The 22,482-nt window shown below is 38.8% G+C and overlaps 1 protein-coding gene across 1 annotated transcript; it reads right to left on the reverse strand.

Moving 5' to 3' along the window:
* Nucleotides 1–259: 259 nt before the first annotated feature.
* pdcl (phosducin-like) lies at nt 260–22,405 on the reverse strand. Its single transcript, XM_041970694.1, has 14 exons — nt 22,214–22,405; nt 21,971–22,054; nt 18,158–18,274; nt 15,330–15,470; nt 15,106–15,249; nt 14,197–14,378; nt 13,422–13,505; nt 12,994–13,240; nt 12,308–12,594; nt 10,519–10,666; nt 6,441–6,796; nt 2,291–2,474; nt 1,794–1,975; nt 260–1,681 (listed from the first exon to the last, which is right to left on the reverse strand). The coding sequence occupies exons 1-14, from the start codon at nt 22,218–22,220 to the stop codon at nt 1,118–1,120; spliced, it is 2,727 nt and encodes a 908-aa protein (XP_041826628.1). The 5' UTR covers nt 22,221–22,405; the 3' UTR covers nt 260–1,117.
* Nucleotides 22,406–22,482: the final 77 nt, after the last annotated feature.

Genomic DNA, 22,482 nt, shown 5'->3' on the forward strand with positions numbered 1-22,482 from the left:
ACTAGTGATTATTTGAGCTGTAACTATTGTACATTACTGTTTTTAACTAGTAATTTAAAAGGTAATTGGAATTATTTTCAATTACTTGCCAGAAATTGTACATGCTTCCTTTGTTGATTTTATGGCAGCAGCTTACCTCATTACCTTAGTTTTTAATAACTGTTCAATTGCATTAACATGGATTCAGATGTAAAGCCAATCCCCACCGCATCACTGCAGGGATGTTTTCATTATAAGTCAAATAAAGAGGTGATCTAAATAACTTGGAAAATTTATTGGATTTGCAGAACAATGGTGGCAATTAAATGAGTTAACATCACTAACATACAACTAGTAGTATAAATCAAAAGACATGGAGAACAGAAGATTATTTGGTGGTAAACAAAAACACTAATCAATACAGTACAATGGGGCAGTAAATTATCACCCGAAGATTTTATAGCAAACTTGTAAGTATTTAACAGTAAAAGTAAACATAATATGGTACAAATGCACAATGTTTACCAGATAAATGATAAGAGATTTTGTCAGCCATATACTGTTGCTTGAAACAGAACAGATGATGGTGATTGAATTTTAAGTAAAACAGCAAGACACTGCACTTAGGTAATATTTATTAATTCAGCTTTATCTCCTTTTAGATTAATACAAATACAACAAACAGTGAGTCCAAAATGTGTTTCAGTTGTTTTTACTTACCATTTGAAATGGTACAGCACATATAAAAGTTAGAAAATAAGTTAAGTTCAGTCTGGATAGAAGGTTTTTATGTTTGACAGGGTGAAAAAAAGACAATTACAGATGCATGTTAAACAAAAGGAAAACGTTTGAACAGAAATAAATAGTTGACAGTCACAGCTCAAAAAAAGCATTTAACTTACAGCATCCTTGCAGTGCATAACATGATCATGATAGCACATGCTTACTCTTACTGAATGTAACTGATGTTGACAAAGGAATGATATGAAGCAACCCACTGGTATCTGTGTGTCATGTGTGAAACTACTGTTGGTTCTGCTCAGTCCGTCATCACTACAAAGGGTCCAGACACATACACATGATGTAAAGTCCATGCAGACTGTGTAAGCATGTTTATCAATAAAAATATATTACAGCTCTAGTCTATATCAAGGTCAGAGTCCTCATCACTCACAGTGCTCTGTATGATGGCTCCATTGCGAACCGTCTTTGGAATGAGTGGTGGCTTCTCAGGCAGCAGGCCGTACTCCTGCAGCAGGGCCTCCAGGTCAACTGCAAAGAAGTCTTCCCCGAGCTGGTCTGTGAGCCGCACAAAGTTGCCAATCAGGTCCCCTCCTTTGTAAACGAGCAGCGCAGGCAGAGCACTGTCTCTGAACAGTGCACTAGTGCTGATGGCTGAGCTGCGCACGCTGCAGAACTTCACCAGAGGGTACTCCTGCGCCAGGCACAGCAGGCTGCCGCTCATGGCCTCACAGCCTGGGACGTCCGGCTCATAGATGTGGATCATCACCAGCGTGCTTTTGTCTTCTTTGTCTAAAGCCTCCAGGAAGTCCTCTCCACTATTCAGCTCATAGACCTGCTCAAAGCGCTTTCCACGGCAGAGCTGTCTTCGCATCTCTTCGATGCGCTGCATGCGGTAATGCTGGAGGAAGTCTTCATCATCCTCCTCTTCCTGGAGCATGTTGTACTCCTGCATGGTCATCTGAGGAGCAGATGGTGAAAAACCCAATTAGTTGTCAGAATGTCAGAAACAAAAGAGGATCAAGACAAGTATTAGACTAACAGCAAGTCACACATGTACCAATCATGCTTACTTTGCTTGTGATTTTGTCCTGCAGCTCCTTCTGTTTCTCTTTGTCTTTTTCCAGGTCGAGGTCAGAGCGGCAGGTCATCGACAACTTCTTTATCAATCTTTCCATCTCTTTCTTCTGCTCTTGTTTCTGTTCCACCTCCAGCTGCTTGTACTTCCGCCAATCATTTATCACACCTTTTGGTCCTGAAATGGAATATACAATGTCACAGTCATTATTTTTTCTTAGAATCATAGATAAATGAGTGGCCTAAATGAGTATAATAATGGTTACCCCAGAAGTGTTCCCAGCAATTAGACTTCTACAACACTACATGTAATGTTGAATAAGGCTTGTATTCCTCAATCAGTGTAATAAACAACTAATGTGTTTTATATCAAATTACAAGTTTGTTGATTTTTCTGAAACTGTGTGAAAGATGCAAAGCACTGGTCAATCCAACACTATTCACAAAATGTTGAATCAACAGAAAATACTAAAGATTAGTAGTTTTATGTTACCTGTGTTGACAGAAGTCCCATCTGCACTATAGTCTATCTCAGGCTCATTGGCACTGCCATCACGGATAGTCTTGCTCTCCCCATCTTCATCTTCGTTGTCACTGCCTTCATCCTCACTGCTGCTGTAGTAGTACTGCAGCTTCTCTCCTAGTATCTTATCATCCAGAGTAGTCATGTCAGCAGTTCACCTATGGAAAACAGTGCACTGAGTGACATGGCCAAACATTTATCTAATGGACATATCTCTTACGAACACATCTCGTATTAAACAACTAACACTTTACAGTGACACATCACTGCTTACTTCATACACTTAATTTATAACAGTCTTGCATGGTACATCGTTTTGATGCTGTATTATAATCCAGGGTAACTGCCTCTCAAGCTGTCATGAGATGAATAGAAAGGGCTTATTTCAAAATTAGGACATCTAACATACACAAAGCTTATAGTAAGCATGTCAGTTCATCTTGGACTGAAAGGCCTTCTATGGTGCACTGATCCGTATGTAATCTAGTCTGTCTGCACAAATCAGACAAGACAAATTCTGCTGACACTATTCTCACTTTTCTTTTTGAAAGTGGTCACGTTATGATTAACAAACTAACAACTCTCCTGTTTGATGGGGCTTGGTTATAAAACGACAAAAGAAAGTCTCTGTTGTCATGAAATTTGTACCCAACCCAAATAAACAGTAGCTGTTAGGCCTGCAGCCAAGACCAAATTACCAAATTCACGAACTCCTACTTTTATTGCCTGAAGTGGCAATACGCTTCTGGAAAGAACTAAAAGCAGTCAGATTACGTTTCTGGAACAAAATAAAGGAAATCCAATAATCGTGGTCACTGTAAGCGGCTCAAGAAGCGGCTCAAGAACGGAGACAGCAGGTACTGCTACTAATATAGTGAAGTTAGCCATATTAGCATTAGCCAAAGAGGTAGCTAGTTTTCCAATGTTGACGTCCTGTGGCAACATTTGGAATCCCTGACAAGAAAAATACGGCAATTTAATCTGAACTCCTTTATTTACCCGGTATTTAACTTCTACTCTTAAAAAACGCCTTACCTTCGTTCAATGGCCACCTGACGTTGTAAAATGTCACCCGCTACGAGTGTTCACTCTTGCTAATCTGGCAGTTTAGCTGCTGTAAACCCCGCCCACGTACTATGATGCCTTCATGTCTCACAGAAATGTCGTAATTAAGACAGCAATCTCTACAATCAATCGCAACACCAGTTTATTAAGGAGACGCCAAAAGTACGGTTGTATCATATTTTACAAAAAAAATGCAATAGTTTATTTTAATCAATTTCTTAATACTGCAGATAATGTATTATCCTCAATGCAATGCCGGGATGAGATGATAGAGAAAGAAAACCAGCAGAATAGGAAGAGTAAGGAGAGGACTCAAGGGGGAGACACAGCATATGAAATGACAAAACACACATACACATTACTGGCAAAAAACATTAAAAAACCATATTCAAACAGATATACAACCATATGTTTCCGTATGTTGCAAGCACAGACAGGAGAAAATATATAGGAAATTTCTCAATAAAAAACTGTCAGGTTTAGAGCAAACCTACACACTGTCAACATTTCTCCCAGTCTCAGTCTATTTCCCATGGAAACAACAAAGTCAAAATGCTATCTAATCAAATTCCATGGCCTCTGCAAAAACAGCAGCAGATTGTGTGGCAGATCCAAGATGGACCTGGAAATAGAGAGATTTGGAGATTGGTAGCTTAGGAGCAAGGGAACTAGAAGACTGTCATGAATAAAACCTCCAAGCCAGCTGGAGGCTTTATTTATGACCTGCTCTGCATCAAGTGGGAAGGTTTCTCAGTTTGAATATTTTTAAATGTATTTAGCTGCTTGTGTTTGTAAAAATCTGTTATACCACTGCCTTCTGTCCTCTCACTAAATACAACAGGAGGTTTAACTAAGTCATAAAGAGCAAGAGTAGCAGCATTAAAAGTTTGTTTGATTATTGACACAAGAGAAATGTGGAGTTTAATGTGAGAGTATGGCATTAACTAATGCCTGTCAATGTGGTGAACCTCATTGCAATTTGAACACTGGGGCTTTGCTATTTTAGGAAGGCTTCTTGTATGCAGTTGATTTTAAGATCAAAAGAAAAAAAGAATCATAGTTTTTTGTTCTGCTTTCTTTTAGGCTTGTGGGTTACACAGACAAGCAATTGTAAATGAAAAAACTCCCAGTCTTTTTTACAGGCAGCAAACATTACAGATGCTTTAAGTAAGTTGTGATCAGATCCACCACAAAATGACAACACTGTCTCCACTTTCTGCAGCATTTGGCCAGACTCAGGTTCTTCCCCATAGGCATTATTAAGGGTCTCCAAGCTGTTAACATCACTATGTGCTTTGCTCATGCCACAGAGCCAGACCATGTGTAGGGAAGTGAAAGGTCTGATCCTCAGCATTACAGTGTTGCATAGGTTTATAATTAGATTTCCTTAGAGCTGCATAGGTTATGACTATATTGGCTGTTCTAACCAACTGTAGACTGTGACAGTCTGCCATTTGTTAAGATTCAGTAAATTCTAGGCTTCATATATGGACAGGGTTATAGGTTCCTTGTATGGGTCCATATATATAGTGTCTTGTGTTTGCATATGCAAGTCTCATGAATGGTTTCAGATGTCAGCTTATGTTCTTTGTTTGTAAACCCTATATAAGAAGAACTGATACAGACAGCCAGAGTAGTTCTCTTAGCAAAAGTCAGGTGGACACTGAACTGTTCCATGCTTGAGATATTGCAGACTGCAACAGTCTGATGTTGAATGAGTTATCTAAATGTACACAACATTGTCCATGTTTAATAGATGAGGTACAGTGTTTTGGATTAGGGAGTCTTCTCAGCCTTTTCCTCGCATTTTCCTTTCCATAATTTTTTTAAGGATTTAAGGATTTTTAAGGATTTTTAGTCCCAAATGATACCAAAGCTTTGTTTACACCTCTGAACTATTATACTTGTATAGTTCTGCAATCACAGAATATTGAGATTAATCTGATATTTGTCACAATCTTTTATACTACAGCACCAACATTGTACATATATACTTCATTCTTTTGTTAATACAGAATAATTTAACCATATAGCCACAACCAAAAATCCTTTTGCTGCATTAATCAAAATTTATTCTTAAATTTGGACTTTGCTGAAAGCAGTGAAAGGCAACATATGACGTATGAATTGTGTAAAGACGCTGGAAGCCTTAATGTGCAGTTCCCACATTCGCCACCAGGGGGCAATATGACAGTAAATACTGCATGTGTTACTGCAACAGCCACTGCTGTCAGCACCATGTTTGCCAAGTTAAACATTTTGAAACGGTGTCGTTTCTTTTCATTATTTTCATAAAAGGTGGTTCGGGACCAGTTACTGGATATGGATCACTCACTCCCCCTGTTAAAACAAGTCACAGAGCTTAATCACCCCAGAGAACAGAAAACAAACGTTTCAAGAACTTGTAAAAAGATTTATTTGGATTTCTGATTTTTCTCTGAACATTTATAATTTCAAATGCATATCTGTATATCCCAATTCCTTGCCTGACATCTTTCAAGTTACCTATGCTTTGATGTTTCTTTTATTACTATTATTATTTTTAAGCTGTTTTAATGTAAAAAAAAAAAAAAAAAAAAAAAAAAAAAAAACAGACAGTGGTGTTGGGCAAGTCTTCTGATCCCATCAGTGTTCAGTCTCAAGCCAAAACAAACACTGGGTTTACAGACAGAAGTGTGAATGAGATGGAAACTCATGGACAATAACAAAGATTTTAGTTGCTGCCAATTTAAATGAAAGGACATAATACATTTTGTGTCTATTATCTCATCCCAATGTATTTTATACTGAAGTCCAATAAATTGTTAAAAAAAATGACAGAACATACCTTAATAATCAGACCTGTAAGTATTCCAGTCTATAGGTACAAAGCACAAAATCATGTTTTACATTTTCTCTGATGTGTTTGTTCATGTGAGACAGACAACTTAAGGAAAAGGGGAGTTGGATTTCATGAGACAACAAGTGTTGCATTGTTCTTCATGCTATCATCTCAACACTTGCTTTTTATGCAGCTGTCTGCTTTATCTTCATACAGGGGGTCTACACAGGGTCATAGCTCATCAGTGTGTACTTTCCCGTTATCGTTCCCTTGTAAGTTTTCCTCTGTTGGAACTCTGAATGCAACATAAGGACACGTCCTGGAGTTCAGACAAACCAGCTTCTTTAGAGTGGCAGAATTTACGATGTCGAAGCCGACTTTGCCTCCAAAGGTGCTTGGCTTCCAGTATTGCGGAGAGCATATAGGATTACCCAGGAGGCCTTTAAGAGAGAAGGGAGCCCCCATCTCCACCATGCTCTCTCCAAATATGGCCCCTGGGCGTGTTTTCTCCAACATCAAGCCAGGATAAAATTCAAGAGCATCAATGTCACCGTAGAGCTCTTCAAGCGTGCTGGCTATCTCCTCATTATCTGTAAAAGTACACACAGGTATTAAAGAGTCATACAAGTATATTGGCAATGCAGAGGTGCGTGAACTATAACCCAGATTACCATGAAAGATTAATTTAAAAAACATTGCTTTAAAATGTTGCAAATATATTTAGGAAGATTGTTTTTCTTTGATTATTTCCTACAAATTTAAGTTAACCAGGGAAGCATATATAAATATACATAATATATATGACAGACTGGAAGAGATTTCTACTGACATTCCTTGTTCCCAGATTAACCTTTCAGTGTCTTTTATACCTATCCAGGATGCTTCTGTATCCGTGACGGTTCATATCATTAATTTGAAACCCCCGACCTGGGTGCTGTTACTGTACAGTAGTTTCCAATGGCTCTGGGTGTGTGTTCACTTCTAGTGTGTGTATAAAACTGCTCCATGTTTGTAAAATGTGACACCGTATTAAATTCCTGTATGTGTAACAATATGCTGGCAAAGAGATTCTTCTTTTTCTAAAATATGATGCAGGATTTTAAAGATCTTCGTGTAAATATGAGATCAGTCTGCTGCATGTGTTGGTGATTTTTGGTCATGTGACTAGATAGAAAACCTGAACATGATTAATTATTCTGTTCTATTTTATTCTATTCTATTCTATTCTATTCTATTCTATTCTATTCTACAGTCATTTAGCAGACGCTTTTATCCAAAGCAACTTACATTTGAGAGTAAGAACAATGCAAGCAAGAATTCAAACAAGATGGGACGTCATCATTAAGTGATAGTCAGACTGCTTTGAGTCCAGTTGGACCCTGGTGCTGTCATGTAGTGCTAGAGGCAGTGCATAAAACTTTTTTTTTTTTGCAGTTTTTGTAAGTCATTTTGTTTAAATACAAACATCACGATTTCATCACACAATATCATCTTGGGCAAAAGTGCACACAGCTTCTTCAGTACTTGGTTGAGCCAAAGAGCTGGACAAATCTTTCTAACTCATTCTGTTGAGTAGAAGAGTTAAGCTAAGTGTGGAAATGCTCCTTAAACAACTGAGTCTTTAGCTTGCTTTTAAAAGTGGATAAAGACTCTGTGGATCGGACGGAATTTGGTAGAGTAGGCGTTTTATCGCTGGCAGAGCGTAACTGTCGAGAGGGAGTGTAGCTCTGGATTAAGGAGTGAAGGTAGACCGGAGCCGTTTGGGTTATTGTTTTGTAAGACCAGAAGCAGAGCTTTGAATTTGATGCGTGCTGCAACTGGAAGCCAGTGAAGAGCGATTAGCAGCAGAGTGACATGAGCTCTTTGAGGCTGGTTGAAGACCAGATGTGCTGCTGCGTTCTGGATCATCTGCAGAGGTTTAACTGAGCATGCAGGCAGGCCAGCCAGTAAGGAGTTGCAGTAGTCAATGCGTGAAATGACCAGAGCCTGGACCAGGAGCTGTGCCGTGTGTTCAGTCAGGTAGGGTCTGATGCTGTAGAGAGCAAATCGGCAAGACGGGGCGACCGAGGCAACATGGTCCTTAAAGGTCAGCTGGTTGTCTATCATGACACCAAGATTCCTGGTAGAAGATGTAGGCACAAGTGTGATAGAGTCAAGCTGCACGCTTATCTGTGGCAGTAAGGAAGGATTGGCTGGAAAGACAATAATCTCAGTCTTGGACAGATTTAGCTGAAGGTGGCGATCCTTCATCCATGCGGAGATATCAGCAAGGCATGCTGATATTCACACTGAGACGGTTGAGTCATCAGGTGGGAAAGACAGGAAGCGCTGAGTGTCATCTGCATAGCAGTGGTAGGAGAAACCATGAGAGTTAATGACTGCACTGAGTGAGGAGGTGTATAGTGAAAAGAGAAGAGGGCCAAGCACCAAGCCCTGAGGCACCCCTGTTGTCAGCCCATGTGATCTGGACATTCCCCCTTGCCAAGATACTTTGAATGATCTCCCTGTGAGGTGGGACATAAACCACATGAAGACAGATCCTGAGATGCCAAGCTATGAGTGTGGAGAACAATGGTTGACTGTGTCAAAGGCAGCAGATAGGTCCAGCAGTATAAGGACTGAGGATTGACCAGCGGATTTGGCAATCTGTAGGGAATCAGTGACCGACAGGAGAGCAGTTTCAGTAGAGTGGCCTTGCCTATAGCCACTAGAGCTTGCTTTCCTTGATTGCAACCGGCTGAAACTGCCTCCATCTGCTTTGCCCTAAGCAGTATACAGTGGGTGTGACCCGCGTCACGGCCTCAACTGGTTGTAGAGAGAAGGTGCTAACGACAGAGTCCCACACCAGCAATGTAAACAATAACCCGAAACCAAGACAGAAACTCAAGCAGTGACTGTACCAACCCGGACTGAAATCAGTGCTTTTTCTGCTGAAGTTCTCTCTTTTATACGGGATTTTCCTCAAAATCACCGCCTCTATCTGCTTTGCCCTGAGCAGTACACAGTGGGTGTGACCCGCGTCACGGCCTCAACTGGTTGAGCATCATGTAATATATATATATATATATAATGAAAACTGCTGACCTTTCATTAATGGCCATGCAGTTATACTGAAATTGTGATTTCAGGCAAAGAGGAAATACCATGCATGAGATGGAGAGAGACAAGCATCATCATACAGACTGGATCTGGTACACAGGTACAGGTGGTAAGCTTCTTTTTCTGTCACATTTTGATTTTGATTAAAATAAAGTTCCCACCTTGTGCTAACTTTGCCTGGAGGATAAAACATGGTTTGTTTGGTCTCTAAACTTTAATGTTAATAGAGTGTTTCACTGTGAGGTAAATGCTCTCCATTAGATTTATGAGTTCTGCTTGTGAGAACACAGATGTTCTGGTTTCCAAAGGAAGCTGCTTCACTCTGCAGGAGATGTCCTGCTGCCCAAACCATATGCAGAACAGTGATTTTAACTGAATTTTTGTGAGTATGTGCCTGCACATAAGATGTTATTTTGTCTTATTTTATTGTCCCACTAGGGGATACTTGTCATGGGCTTCCACTCCAGCTGCAGCCATAGAGTGATGACAAATAATAAAATTCGCCCATACAACTAAAACTCAACCACACAAGAATAACAGCAGATGAAATAAATTCAATAAATTGTAATTTACAAAAATAAGTAGTTAGTAAAACCACAAAACGGGTGATGAGGAGAGTTTAACTTTTCCATGAATTTATGACTGATGATCAAAGCACTACATCTGCTGAACATCAGCGTGCCAGCATGTAGGCTCCTAAAACCAGAGGTCTGTGTTTCTTTAAATTGGACAAACAACCTTCTGACATAACCTAAACATCTTCAGTCTGTTGCTACAGATTTGCTTTTATGTTTCAGTTTGGTAAGGCAGCAGTTAAAATAGATATGTTTTTGTTATAAACATAATTTTATGTTTTATTAACCTTTAATGCCACTATGAATTGTGGTAACCCTTCAGTGTTATCCCTCTGGAATTTAGCTCCTAGCTCTGTCATTCGAGCTGACATCTGGACTTGTCTACGCACAGCCGCACAGACTAGCTTAAGTGGGTATAAACTTCAGTATCACATAATTCATTGAAAACTACAGGATACAAATTGGAATGAAAAACAATCTAGGAAATATGTTACCCTCAAGAGAATAATGTTCAACAAATGTTAGTTTCCTCAAAGATTGTATGTTCAGCTGCTCTCACAGACCTTTAAAAACTGTAAATCACTTTCATGGAAGCCTGCGCTTCGAGCTGTGTGGGCTGCAGCAACTGTTTAACTTACCACTGAACTGTCTGAATGATGTGTATGGCTCGAGATTGAAACGTTTCCTGTACTGGTTGAAAGGCTGGATCCGGAGCTCTCGGGACTCCTGTATTGTTCTCACAGCTACGTTGGTTATCAGAGCATTGATGTTTAGGCCTCCTCCAATCTGTAGGATAAACATTTAAGACGTGTGAGTTGCTACAGTGAATAAGAGTTAATGAACTCAGACAATAATATGAACACAAATATGAAAATTCTTCTCGCACTCGAACTTTGTTTTGCCCTTTGACATGATTGTTTTCTGTTGGAAAAACTTTTATTTTTTTTATTGTTGTTGCACTCTTGCAGCATTAATAAGATTGTGGCATTCTGAGACATTTTTCAGCATTAGTTTAAAGCACTCATTGCAGCTGTCTGCATCAACACCTAAATAACACATGTAAATAAGGTCATTTACAACATATGACATAAAACACTTGATATATATAAAAAATAAAACAAAATGCAGAATCATTATATCAAAAATGAAATAAACCCCAGCCACGTGTAGAACCACCTTTAGCACCAATAATTTGAAGCCGTCGTCATCAATTTGACGGCAACAGTCTCTCACATTGAAATTTTAGTCTTTACAAAGTCACTTCAGATCATCAAAGTCTGGTGGCATTCATTTTCTGCACAGCTAACTTAAGGTGCTGTCGCAGCATCTTTATCGGCCTGAAATCTGGACTTTGGACTGCAACTATAATTAGATTCTTTTCTTTTTCAATCATTTTGCTGTAGATTTGTTGCTTTGTTTGAGATCTACAGTAACTTGGGAAACATTGTAGTCAATGAAATAAATGACTGCAAGGTACCTGGGTTCTGTGCCCTAATCATGACCCCTCCACCACCGTGTTTGATAGATGATATCAGCTGTATCTGCTGATGTGTTTGGTTTTTGTTTTATGGCTGAACATCTCCACTTTGGTCTAGTCAGTCCAAAAAGCAATGTTTAAATTTCTTTTATTTCTTTTTAAGCACCTTGAATTATTTGTAGATGAACTGTGCTATAGGAATAAACTTGCCTTGCCTTTAAAAAATATTGTGGTTTATTTAGATGCAGCTTTAAAAGCTACGCAGTGCTGCCATGTTTTCTTTAGAGAGAATTTTTACAGACAACCTTTCTGTAATAGCCATACTTGTTCAGTCGTTTTTCTAAATTTAAACATTTAACATGACCAGCAAACTTCTGCTTTTAAAGAGGTGCTCACACCTGCTGATGATGGTTTTATCAATTGCATTTGTTTAGCAGCAACTGGCTGAAACTTACCCCCTTGATTCATATGAAAGTAGAAAGGATATACTTTGATTTTCACACAGTGTTGTTGCATTTTGGCTTAGGTCTTGTTATTAAATAATAGCACACTGTAATAGTACATGTATTGTTGTTCATCTGACCTAATTTTAAGGCCTAGGACCAGATTTAAACCTTGGAATTGAAATATATATTGTGTTTTTAACATGACTGTATATAAGCATCTTTCAGCATGTGGCATGTTTTGGTAGCCACTACTATTATGTGTCATGGCACTGTTTTTCATTATGTTAACAGTTTTAGTCTGGATTCAGTCCAAAGTAAAGCCTTATCATGATTACTATTTCCTTCAAGCTGGATTTATCGTACAGTATGTCAACATGTAAATTTTCTTATCATTTACTGGATTCTCATACAGCAAAACAGGAAAACTAAGTTTGAATGCCAAAAACCATGCTATATTACATTATATTATTACTATATTAATACAAAACATCTGCCGCTTGTTACCTGGCCAGCAACTTGCCGAGAGAAGGCATCCACCAGCTTCTCCACACCGTAGTGTTTAAGAACAGATGTGTTGAAGAGGAACTGGCTGTACTGGAGCTCGTCTCCGTTGATATGAAAACTATCAGGCATCAAAGGGTGCCAGTGGTAGAGCTGGCTGAACTCCAGTGCGATGCGGTTTCCATACTGGAACGGAGAGTTAAAGAGCAGCGTGGGATCAAACTTCAGCTTCAGCATGTAGCCACTGAGGTGCTGCACGTACTCCTCTATCACGATTCGGATTGTCTCACCTGAACGATACAAAAATAACACAAAATTAAAATCAAACACACTAATCTGACACAGAGTCACACCTGAACAGTTGACTTTAACTAAATGAAGGCCAGGAACAAAAATATAGCAAAAAAGGACAACTTTATGTGTAGTAGATTAATTTGAGATTGAACAAACTGATCCGGTTTTTTAAAAAGTCAAGCTTGCGACAGTCAGACGTTAGACATCGGTGGCTATGTCCACCTGATGCCCATCTTTAATGTGCCATCATTAAAGATCCGTCGTGTGTGTAAAGATGGAATTTCTCTCAATATTTCATATAAAATAAAGAACTAGCTGGGTCATTTCTATATGTGATACTACTTTTCTGTAGCAAGGAACACATTTTCCACTGTTTTGAACAATGTCTAGCTCACCAATGATGATAAGGCGAGCGGTCTGGAACAGTTGCTCATCGTCCCAGACGGGATGCTCTGCTTTGAGAATGTCACAGACTCGGTTATGCTCCCTGAGCCACAGCGTGGCGTACAGTCCCAAACCAGGAAGAAGTCCAAACACCTCCTGACCAATGGCCATTTGATCCTCAACAGGGACCCCAGGAGGGTAGCTCATCTTAACGGGTACATCAGCAACAGAGGGAAGATGCATCTCTCCATCAATTAGCTGATGGGGAAAAGTAAGAACTAATCATGATACAGGACAACTCACAGAACTGTTTCACTCTGTAAACAGAACAGAAGCTGCAATAAACTTCAGGTTTCTTTGCTCTGATCTTGGAGAACTTGTTCAAAGTTCAGACGAAGTCTAGGAATGTTTTCTCCATCCATGGATTCAGTCTGCTTACCTGATATTTCAGTTTTCCATCTTTGAAAAGTCGGAGTGTGTGCTGACGTTGCAGGTCGTCTCCATAAATGTGCCCTGCATCCACCTGTATAAGTTGCAGGATTAAAAAAGATACCGAGTGAACACAATATTACAAACACTATGTTTCATTCAACACAGAGCTGTTATCAGTCGGTTATTTATAAAGGTGGACAAAAAGGACTGACAATAGGCTGTAGCTTTCTGACTAATATTGTCTTTTGTTTTATTTAATTAAATGAGGTGTAATTTTTTAAAATATACATAAATGGCTGGGTTAAATTTCGTGCAGCCAAATGTGGATAACATAAGTTCAACTTAACAGGCTATTTATATGTGGTTAATGACCTTTGGCTGCCAGCAGGAAGCATATGTGCTCCTATTACAGATTTTGTATAAAGGGCTTGTTCCATTCCTAGTACAGTAACTGGACATGCTGAGCATGCACACAAGAAATTAAGTCCACACAATCAAAACAAACTGAGAGCTACATGCACAATCCTTAACATTATGTGCACCCAACTGAAGGCTCACACACTGGTGGATGGACAAGGTATTGCAACCTTATTAAAAACTTATTGCAATACAAAGCCTTGAAAATTTTGTAGTTATAACTAAGTAATTTGTGTTTTACTGCAGATGTGCTTAAGAAGATTTCATTATGAGAATGTTATTTATTTATTTATTTATTTTTGCTTACGTTCTTCATTACTGAGTTTGTCATTGTCAGTGTTGTATGAAATTTGACATGGACTAACCCCGTGTCCGAGAGCTTTAGTGTAGCCCACTCCCATGCGATTATAGGTCTTAAAGAATTGGTGGGTAAAGTGTTGAGCGAAAAATGCAAACATAAGGTTTGTGCCCTGGGGGTCGGGTCTAAACGTTCTTCTCTTCAGCAGCTTCTCAACCAGGACCTCAGGGTCAGGCAGCCCAGACTTGCCTGAACAGGATGAGAAAAACAGCATCACACACAGCAGCAGGCAAAACACCACACTACATCACAGATACACCAGGAATCTAATTCTAACACTATTAATAGGCTGAATATTTAAGAAAACAGCTCAGAAAAAAACTACTGAATTATCCAACATCACAAGTCTGCATTTATGTCACTGTGGTGAAAGGCTGAGTGTCAGCAGAAGGCAGTTTATAAAAAGCTGAGAGAACGTAAAATGCAAATAAAACAGAATAAAATAAAGTGATTGTTTAACTGAAATTGTATAAAGACCACATATTATTATAACTAAGAAATGTTTTTAATTTTATGTTTCTAATCACATTCTGCACACATTACAACAGCATGACTCTCAGGTACTAATCTGTAATCTATTGAAAATAAGTTTATGGACCTGGAGTTTAAAACACTTTATTCTGTTTGCAGTAAGCAGCATTTTACTACACTTTTTGTGTGCAGTACTAGTCTATGAGTAGATAGACTATCCTTTGAGTAGACACTTAGATATTTAATATTAATGTAAACACTGTTGGATTTCTCCAAAAGGAAGTATTAGTATCACTATCCAGCTCAATTAAGAGAAAACACTATTTGAGGAAAGTACTTTAGGGTGAAATAACTTATTTAGTTCCCTTTGGGGCAGCATTGCAAATTATTTACTGTTAGGAGCAATATTAGTGTGGGTGGGAAGATATGGCTCTCCAAATCTTACCTTTGACCCCCAGCAGCGTGGGGCAGTTCTTAGGTACAGGAGGCAGAAGTCGAGTGTAGTAGCTGAGGTTGTAGTAGGATTCCCAGCTGAGGTAGTCATATTTTGAGTTGAAGGTTGGAGGGCTGGGGATCAAGTTGGACCTCACTGTTGATAGACAGAATAGAGTCGTACATTTATTTAACATGTGACAGTCCTCAATGAATTTCTTTGAATGGTCTACTGACCTGTTAAAACCAGCCGCATGAGAATGTTCCTTAAAAAGGTGTTGTTGATGATGTCCCAGAGCCAGCTGAAATGGGTGATAATGTAGTGCGCCACATTTGGACTGGGCTTGAGAAACTGTTGCACTCGAGTCCAAAACTCAGCTGTGATGACAAAACAAAGAAAAAAAAATATGTACAGTGCCTTGCAAAAAAATTCAACCCCTTGCCTTTTAACCTGTTTTGTTACATTACAACCTTTTAATTTGAATTATTTTTAGTTTGAATTTAATGTGATAAAACTGCAAAAATAGTCTAAGTTCTGAAGTGAAATGAGAAATAAATAAATAAATAAATTAGGTAAAAAACTGAAAATTGGCATGTGCATATGTATGCACCTCCTTTGTTATGAAGTCTCTAAAAAGCTCCGGTGTAACCAATTACCTTCAGAAGTCACACACCTTTTTTGAAAGGTCCCAAAGGTTGCAACACCTAAGCAAACACCACCATGAAGGACAAGGAACTTTCCAAACAATAAACCTGCCAAGAGAGAGCTGCCCACAAAAAATCATGGATCGGGCAAGGAGCGCATTAATCACAGAGGCAACACAGAGACCTGGAGGAGCTGCAGAGCTCCACAGCAGAGGCTGGAGTATCTGTCGATAGACCCAGAATAAAACGTACACTCCTTGGAGCTGCTTTATGGAAGAGTGGCCAGAAGAAAGCCAATGCATTCAGCTAAAAATAAGAAGGTGCGTTTTGAGTTTGCAAAAAGCATGTAGGAGACTCCCAAAATGTATGGAGGAAGGCGCTCTAGTCACATGAGACTAAATTAGATCCATTTCAGCCATCAAACAAAATGTCTGGATCACACCCAGCACATCTCATCACCCCAAGAAAACCATGCACACAGTGAAACATGGTGGGGGCAGAATCATGCTATGGGGATGAACTGGGAAACTAGTCTGAGTTGAGGGAAAGATGGATGGTGCTAAATGGATATTCTTTGGCAAAACCTGCACCAGTCTGTAAGTGATTTGAGACTAGGATGGAGGTTCAACAGTGGTTTAAGGGACACATATAAATGTGTTAAAATGACCTAGTCAAAGCCCAGACCACAGTTCCAATGAGAATCTGTGGTCAGACTCAAAGACTGCTGTTCACAAGTGCAAACCATCAAACCTGAAGGAGCTGGAGTATTTTTCCCTTGAGGAATGGGCAAAAATCCCAGTGGCAAGATGTGGCAAGCTCAAAAACGACTTGCAGCTGTGATTGCTGCAAAAGGTGGCTCTACAAAGTACTCACTTTAGGGGGGTGAATAGTTATGCACATTGATGTTTTCTGTTATTTTATTCTATTTGTTGTTTGATTCACAATAAAAAAAAAAGAAAAAAATCAAATCTTCAAAGTCGTTTTGTAAATTAGATGATGCAAACCCTCAAACAATCCAGTCTGACTCCAGGGTGTGAAGCAACATGAAAAATGCCAAGGGGGGGGGGGGGGGGGGGGGGGGGGGGGTTCTTTTGCAAGGCATTGTATTAGCTGGAAGTGTAAGAGGAAGAGAGTCTAGAGTTGAGCAGTTAAATCCATCAGAACCTTTGACAAGCTTGGTCTTGTTTTTATAGCCTGGTTCCTGACTTCTAAATGGTCACATCTCTTTAATCACTCTGTTAATGACCAGGATGAAACGATACAGCAATTTCTTCTCATTATTGGAGCTTGGCAAGACTAACATCTCCAGCTGGTTTGTGCAAATCAGATTAAAATTTAGTTAAAAAATGATACCCCACAAACCAACACAAGACTCGGCCTTTATGTCTTGATTCTGAAGGTGTTTTCAAGGAGCTTCTGTGCTACAATCTAGGTCTAACATCTGCATGGTTTGTGCTTTTTCATAGCAGTTCTTCCTAAGAGGAATTAACAAACCTGGCAACGAGATCTTAATCAGATCAAGCATGCATGGGAAGTACTGGAGCATGTACATACTGGAAGCTCCACACCACATTCTTTAAGACTAAAGGGAACTGCTGCCCAATCTCCAGACACCACAGAACACAGATTTAAAAGATAACTGGAAAACAATCCAGAAAGGTAGCACAAGATGTGTATTTTTATCAGCTGATTTGTGTGTTTTCTGACAAATTAGATAATTTTATAACAATTTACAAAAAAGGGAGGAAAAAAGAAAGAAAAAAAATCTGCTTGGATGTTATATTTGGCAGGTTAACAATACCAATAAACAACAATAAATCAACAACATGTTTCTTTTCTTTGCTACAGCCCTGGGCCTGAAGCTCTGTCATGATGAATCACATTTGTCTTTGGCATTGTCTTTTCCTACCTTACGTAAGACAGGAAAATTTTGTTGCGTGTATACATCACAACTCAACTTTATCCCATCCCTCTTTTTGTTTGGCTTTGCTTATCTTTCCTTTTTCCCTCCCACATCACCTCTTTTTCCCTGCTGAATCATAGTTAATTATTACTAAGCATAATATAACTGTCAGCTAAGTTATCAGATCTGAATAGTGTTTCTTTGTTAATGTGAAGCACACAAGCTGAGGTGGAGCTGAGATCATCAATAGAGATTTGTGATCTGTCTGCTTTCTTGCTGGCTGTTCTCTCCATTTTCCCAAATATTTGGGTCGAGACAAGAAGTTTTACCTCAGTGAGCCAGAAGCTATGTTGAACTATTTCTTCATTTGACAGGAACAACATGAAGCAGACTTTTCAAATCCTTTTAAACCTTTATGTCTTATGACTAAAAGAATGTTTGAAATTCCTGTAAAGTGCAATAATAAGAAGAGGATCTGAGAAGAGATATAAAGATAAATAAAGTCAGATGCACTCACGGACTGTGCAGTTTTCTCCATAGTAGCCGGTGAGAGTGCAGTCACACTCATGCTTGCCCTCGCTATAGTGTACACACACACCCCAGTGCTGGCAGGGGAAGTAACAGCATGGGTTCACTGTGGAAACAAGAGGGAAACCTCATTTCAAATCCTTGAGAAATGTTTACATAAGGCAGGCGGGCAGGTCATATATGCAGCTGCTGCAAGGAAACAGAAAAAAGAGACACAGCACCGTTTCAGCATGTCTGCAGCCAACAAATGTCTTTTAGTCAGATGTGATGTTTCAAAAGGAGCCATTAACTAGATTTTATTTAAATAACATTAAAACAAATATTTTTTTAATAAGGTGTAGTAATGTCATTTTAATGATTGTTCTAGAGCAGCTGTTCACATAAAGAAAATAACAAAAATGTTGGAAAAAAACACACTTTCTTTTACAACTTCATGTTAATATTTTCCTTATCACACAAGAACCAGATCACACAAAACGGATGCAGCTCTGAAACTAAACTCATAAAAAAGGCTTTAAGAAAGAATGTGAAGCAACAAAGGTGCGTGATTTGTGTTTTTATTGCATTGACGTGAACAGACTGTTACTCAGCTTCAGAAAGGAAACATTTTCCAGCATTTTGTTTGCCTGTAACAGCCTGTCAACTGATTGCTGTGTGATGGACATGGCATTTATCTTCCAGAAAAATTCAAGTTTGTGTTTATTTTAAAATCCTTTGGCTTATTCTTATTTGCTCCTCTTCAACTATGTGCAGCACATGCAGTGTTGTGATATACCACTACTGACAATAATCATGATCTTAAAAGAATGAAATCTTGACATTGTGTTTATAACTTGATATATTAAAAACATTTGATCTAAGCTGATAAAAGCAAAACATCGCTGACTACAATGATGTTTTGATTTATCTGCAGAATTTAGCAGCTTAAGTTTTTGTACAATTGATTGCAGTTTCTTATTGCCTCCCATTGTTGGTGTAATTCAATTACAAAAAGAAAAGGCAACAAATAAATCAATGGATGCATTTTAATTAAAGTGAAGTCAAAAACCAGCATATTTTTATAGTGCTGTTAACTATGATAGCATTAGTGTCCACTAACACCAGCACATTAATGACTTCCAGTAGAACATTGACTTGAACACAACCTCCAAAAACAAAAACAGGAAAAACAAGCAGAAACATTTCACCCATTTCAGTCAAACTGGATCATGACTGGCATTTAAGGAAAATTAAGGTAAACATCAGAAGGAAATTTGATTGAAAACTTTTTTTTTTTGTTTATTTGTTTGGTTCGCCAAATATAGTCCACAGTTTTTAAATATGAGTTCAAATATAGCCAAACTACAATAACACTAGCTATTGTATCTTTAATTACCTTGTACTAACAAGTTCCAGTTGACTTATTGACGCTTGTTAATAACAACAGTGTCATTAAGAACAATCACAGCTACTCAGTTTGAATGCAAAGTGTCCTTTTCTTGCTCTGATCCATTCTTGTTGTGTCTTTTTTTTTAGCAGCAAAACCCAATTTGGTCAAGGCCTCAAAAGTACAAATATCAATCCTAACATGGTTAATTTCTGATGAAAATTCAAATTAATTGAGCTCCAAATTACAAGAACCTTCAAAGGAAACCTTCATTTGATAAATTAGGAATTTACTGACCCATCAAAAGTTTGTCATTTTGTGAAAAAATGCAGAAAAATTAGCAGAAAGTGTGGGTGATAAATACTGTTTATGACTCATTTCTGTTCATTATTTAGTCTGTGGTCTGAAGGTATGTAACTTATAAAGTCTGTATACATAATCTCTAATGGAAAGAAAAAAACAAAATCTTTCAACAAGCATCTCTAACTACTGATTAAGACTTTAGAGGGATATAAGCTGTTTCACAGCTGTTATGCACCAAGTTTTTCTTGGGCTGGCACTGTGAATCACCCACAGTTCCTCCCCTTGGCTCTGTCTCTTTGCTTCGCAGAGGTAAACTGTATCTTTCCTTTCATCTATCAGTGAGTGGTGGTCATGTAGCCCTGCAAGAAGGGGTGGCTAGATATCCAGTACTTTTTTAATCACTAAAAGAAAAGGGATGCTGGGAAAATGGAACGCTATGGGCCAAAGGAGGAATTGGGACTGGGCCAAAGTCTTATATGATTGCCAGGCAACTACTCACAACCATGTCACATTCCAGTAAATGAAACACAAATGGATTATTCCACTTTTGTTTCTATGCCAATTAAAAAAGAAAGACATAATGGATTAATTAGCAAACTACAGGCGAGTAAGGTTTATAACATTTGGCTAACCGTTTCTGTGTTTCCAGCTTATATGCTGAGCTAACAAAACGAACCACTGAGCGTTTCATGAGCCCTAATGATAGCAACATAGCCCCAAAATGGAAAAACAATCCTAAACTTCTTTACAACTTAAAACAATGTGTGTGGGGGAAAACCTTCCACTTTAAAGAAGCTTTTTGTTCTCTCACACAAAGAATCATTGAGTGACAGAAGGGAGGGGGCTGTCTCATGCATTAACAAGAGATAACAAGCAGGCTTTTACATGCTAGTTTCAGGGTGGTAGAAGAAACCCTCCTAAATTATTACCTAATGGCAGACTAGGCTCTGCCAGGTCTTCCTTCAGTCAGATTTCTGTGCAAACATTGCACAAAGGTTCTGCATGTGTGTGCAAATAGACACACTATGAGAACTATGTAGCAATCCTGCAACAAGCAGAACCCAGAATGAATCAGAAACCACATCTGACAGCTATGTAAACTACATGCCGGTAGATTCTATCTGACTTCACGGGGCAAAGGGAGTTCGAATGCTGGTTTCATTAGAAATATGCCTACTCATACCAGATTTAAATCTGGAAGTGAATTACTATGCATGAGTTAGGAGTTTAAGGAGAAAGTTTCTGCCGGTGTCTCGATTTAAATTCTTTTACCTTGTCTGAAAAAGACTTCGATAATTCTTCACACTAGCTTTTCTTTTCTAACTTTTTTTTCTTTTTTTCTTTATTTAAATTCTTTTTAGTTTGTTTTAATGTATATTTTATTGCTTCTTCTGCCCCCCGGTGTAATGCTTTTAATGTTTTACGTAAAGCACTTTAAATTGTCTTGTACATGAGATGGCCTATACAAATAAACTCGCCTTGTCTCGCCTTGCCTTCAGGCTAATCCAAAAAGCTGCAATCAGATGAGAGTGGAAGGCCAAGAAATGCGCAAGAACTGATATCATACACCTCAGGGGACGATGGTATATTGCGTATATAAAGGGGCATGTGGTTGTACAGGTCAGGCAGGACAGTTTGCTCCAGGGGTTTAGCATAGGTAAATTTTTCCATCCACCTCTACAACCATTACAGAGCCAAAAGTTGAAATAATTTTCTTTGTTTCTTTTTCTTTCTTTGAGACAAGTTAATATATGGAGGAAAAATCATTTGAAAGTCCTCCTTATTCTAGTTTCCTCTTTTAACAAGAAAAGTAAGGTTTTAGAGATGATTGTGTAAATGAATTTCTTTCTGATTATGTCATGTTATTGTACCAGGAATTGGCCTGCCGGGGCTTGTCTTTGTTATCAAGTTTAGAGGAAAGTTTGGTAGCTTAATAGCAGCATTTAGAACAGAGGAAGACCTGATAAAGCTACAGGGCCAAAAAAAAGAAACCAAAAAAAACAAAAAAAAAAACAAATGCATGCACTTACTGGCACACACACACCCAACATGTGTTTCCTGTCTTTTTCAAAGATTCCAGAGCCCCAGACAGGCATTAAAATCAGTGCAAGTTCAAACCCACTTCTCACTTACCTGTGCTGGAGATAATCTCATCCCCCCGACACCCAGACTGCTGCAGCAGCAAGAGAAGTGCACAAACTGATCCTAGAACAGAGGCTTTAGAAAAAAAAATCATTAAAATCAGTGCAATAATACCAAACAATCCAATATAAAGCAGCCACACATGCAGCAAGAACACTGTCCTTAATCTGAGCTTCCTGTCTATGCTGATACATGAGAGAGGCACAAAGTAGGGCTACAAAATCCCACACTCACCTCTCATTACAGCAGCCTCAGTTCAAGAGAATGGCATTCCAACTCCAAAAAAACCCAGAAAACAAAACAAACGAACAAACAAAAAACAATAGAAAAGTGCAGTAATCCGCAGGTCAGACCCAGGGGTAGAGAGAGTGACTGAGCAGCAGGTCCAGCTGTCCTACAGGTTAGCTCTTTCTCTGAGAGCTGCAGCCCCACTGCACTGCGCTTTTACCCACCACCAGAGCAGAAAGTGGGATGGTGCTTTCAGCCCAATGCATGTCCTCTTC

The sequence above is a fragment of the Melanotaenia boesemani genome, chromosome 19 (genome assembly GCF_017639745.1).
Source record: "Melanotaenia boesemani isolate fMelBoe1 chromosome 19, fMelBoe1.pri, whole genome shotgun sequence".
NCBI classification, from domain to species: Eukaryota; Metazoa; Chordata; class Actinopteri; order Atheriniformes; family Melanotaeniidae; genus Melanotaenia; species Melanotaenia boesemani.

Coding starts and splice junctions, on each gene's coding strand:
- pdcl (XM_041970694.1), bottom strand. Junction 15,250..15,329: donor CATGCGGCTGGTTTTAACAG/GTCAGTAGACCA, acceptor GTCTATCAACAG/TGAGGTCCAACTTGATCCCC. Junction 6,797..10,518: donor ATCATTCAGACAGTTCAGTG/GTAAGTTAAACA, acceptor GTACTTTTACAG/ATAATGAGGAGATAGCCAGC.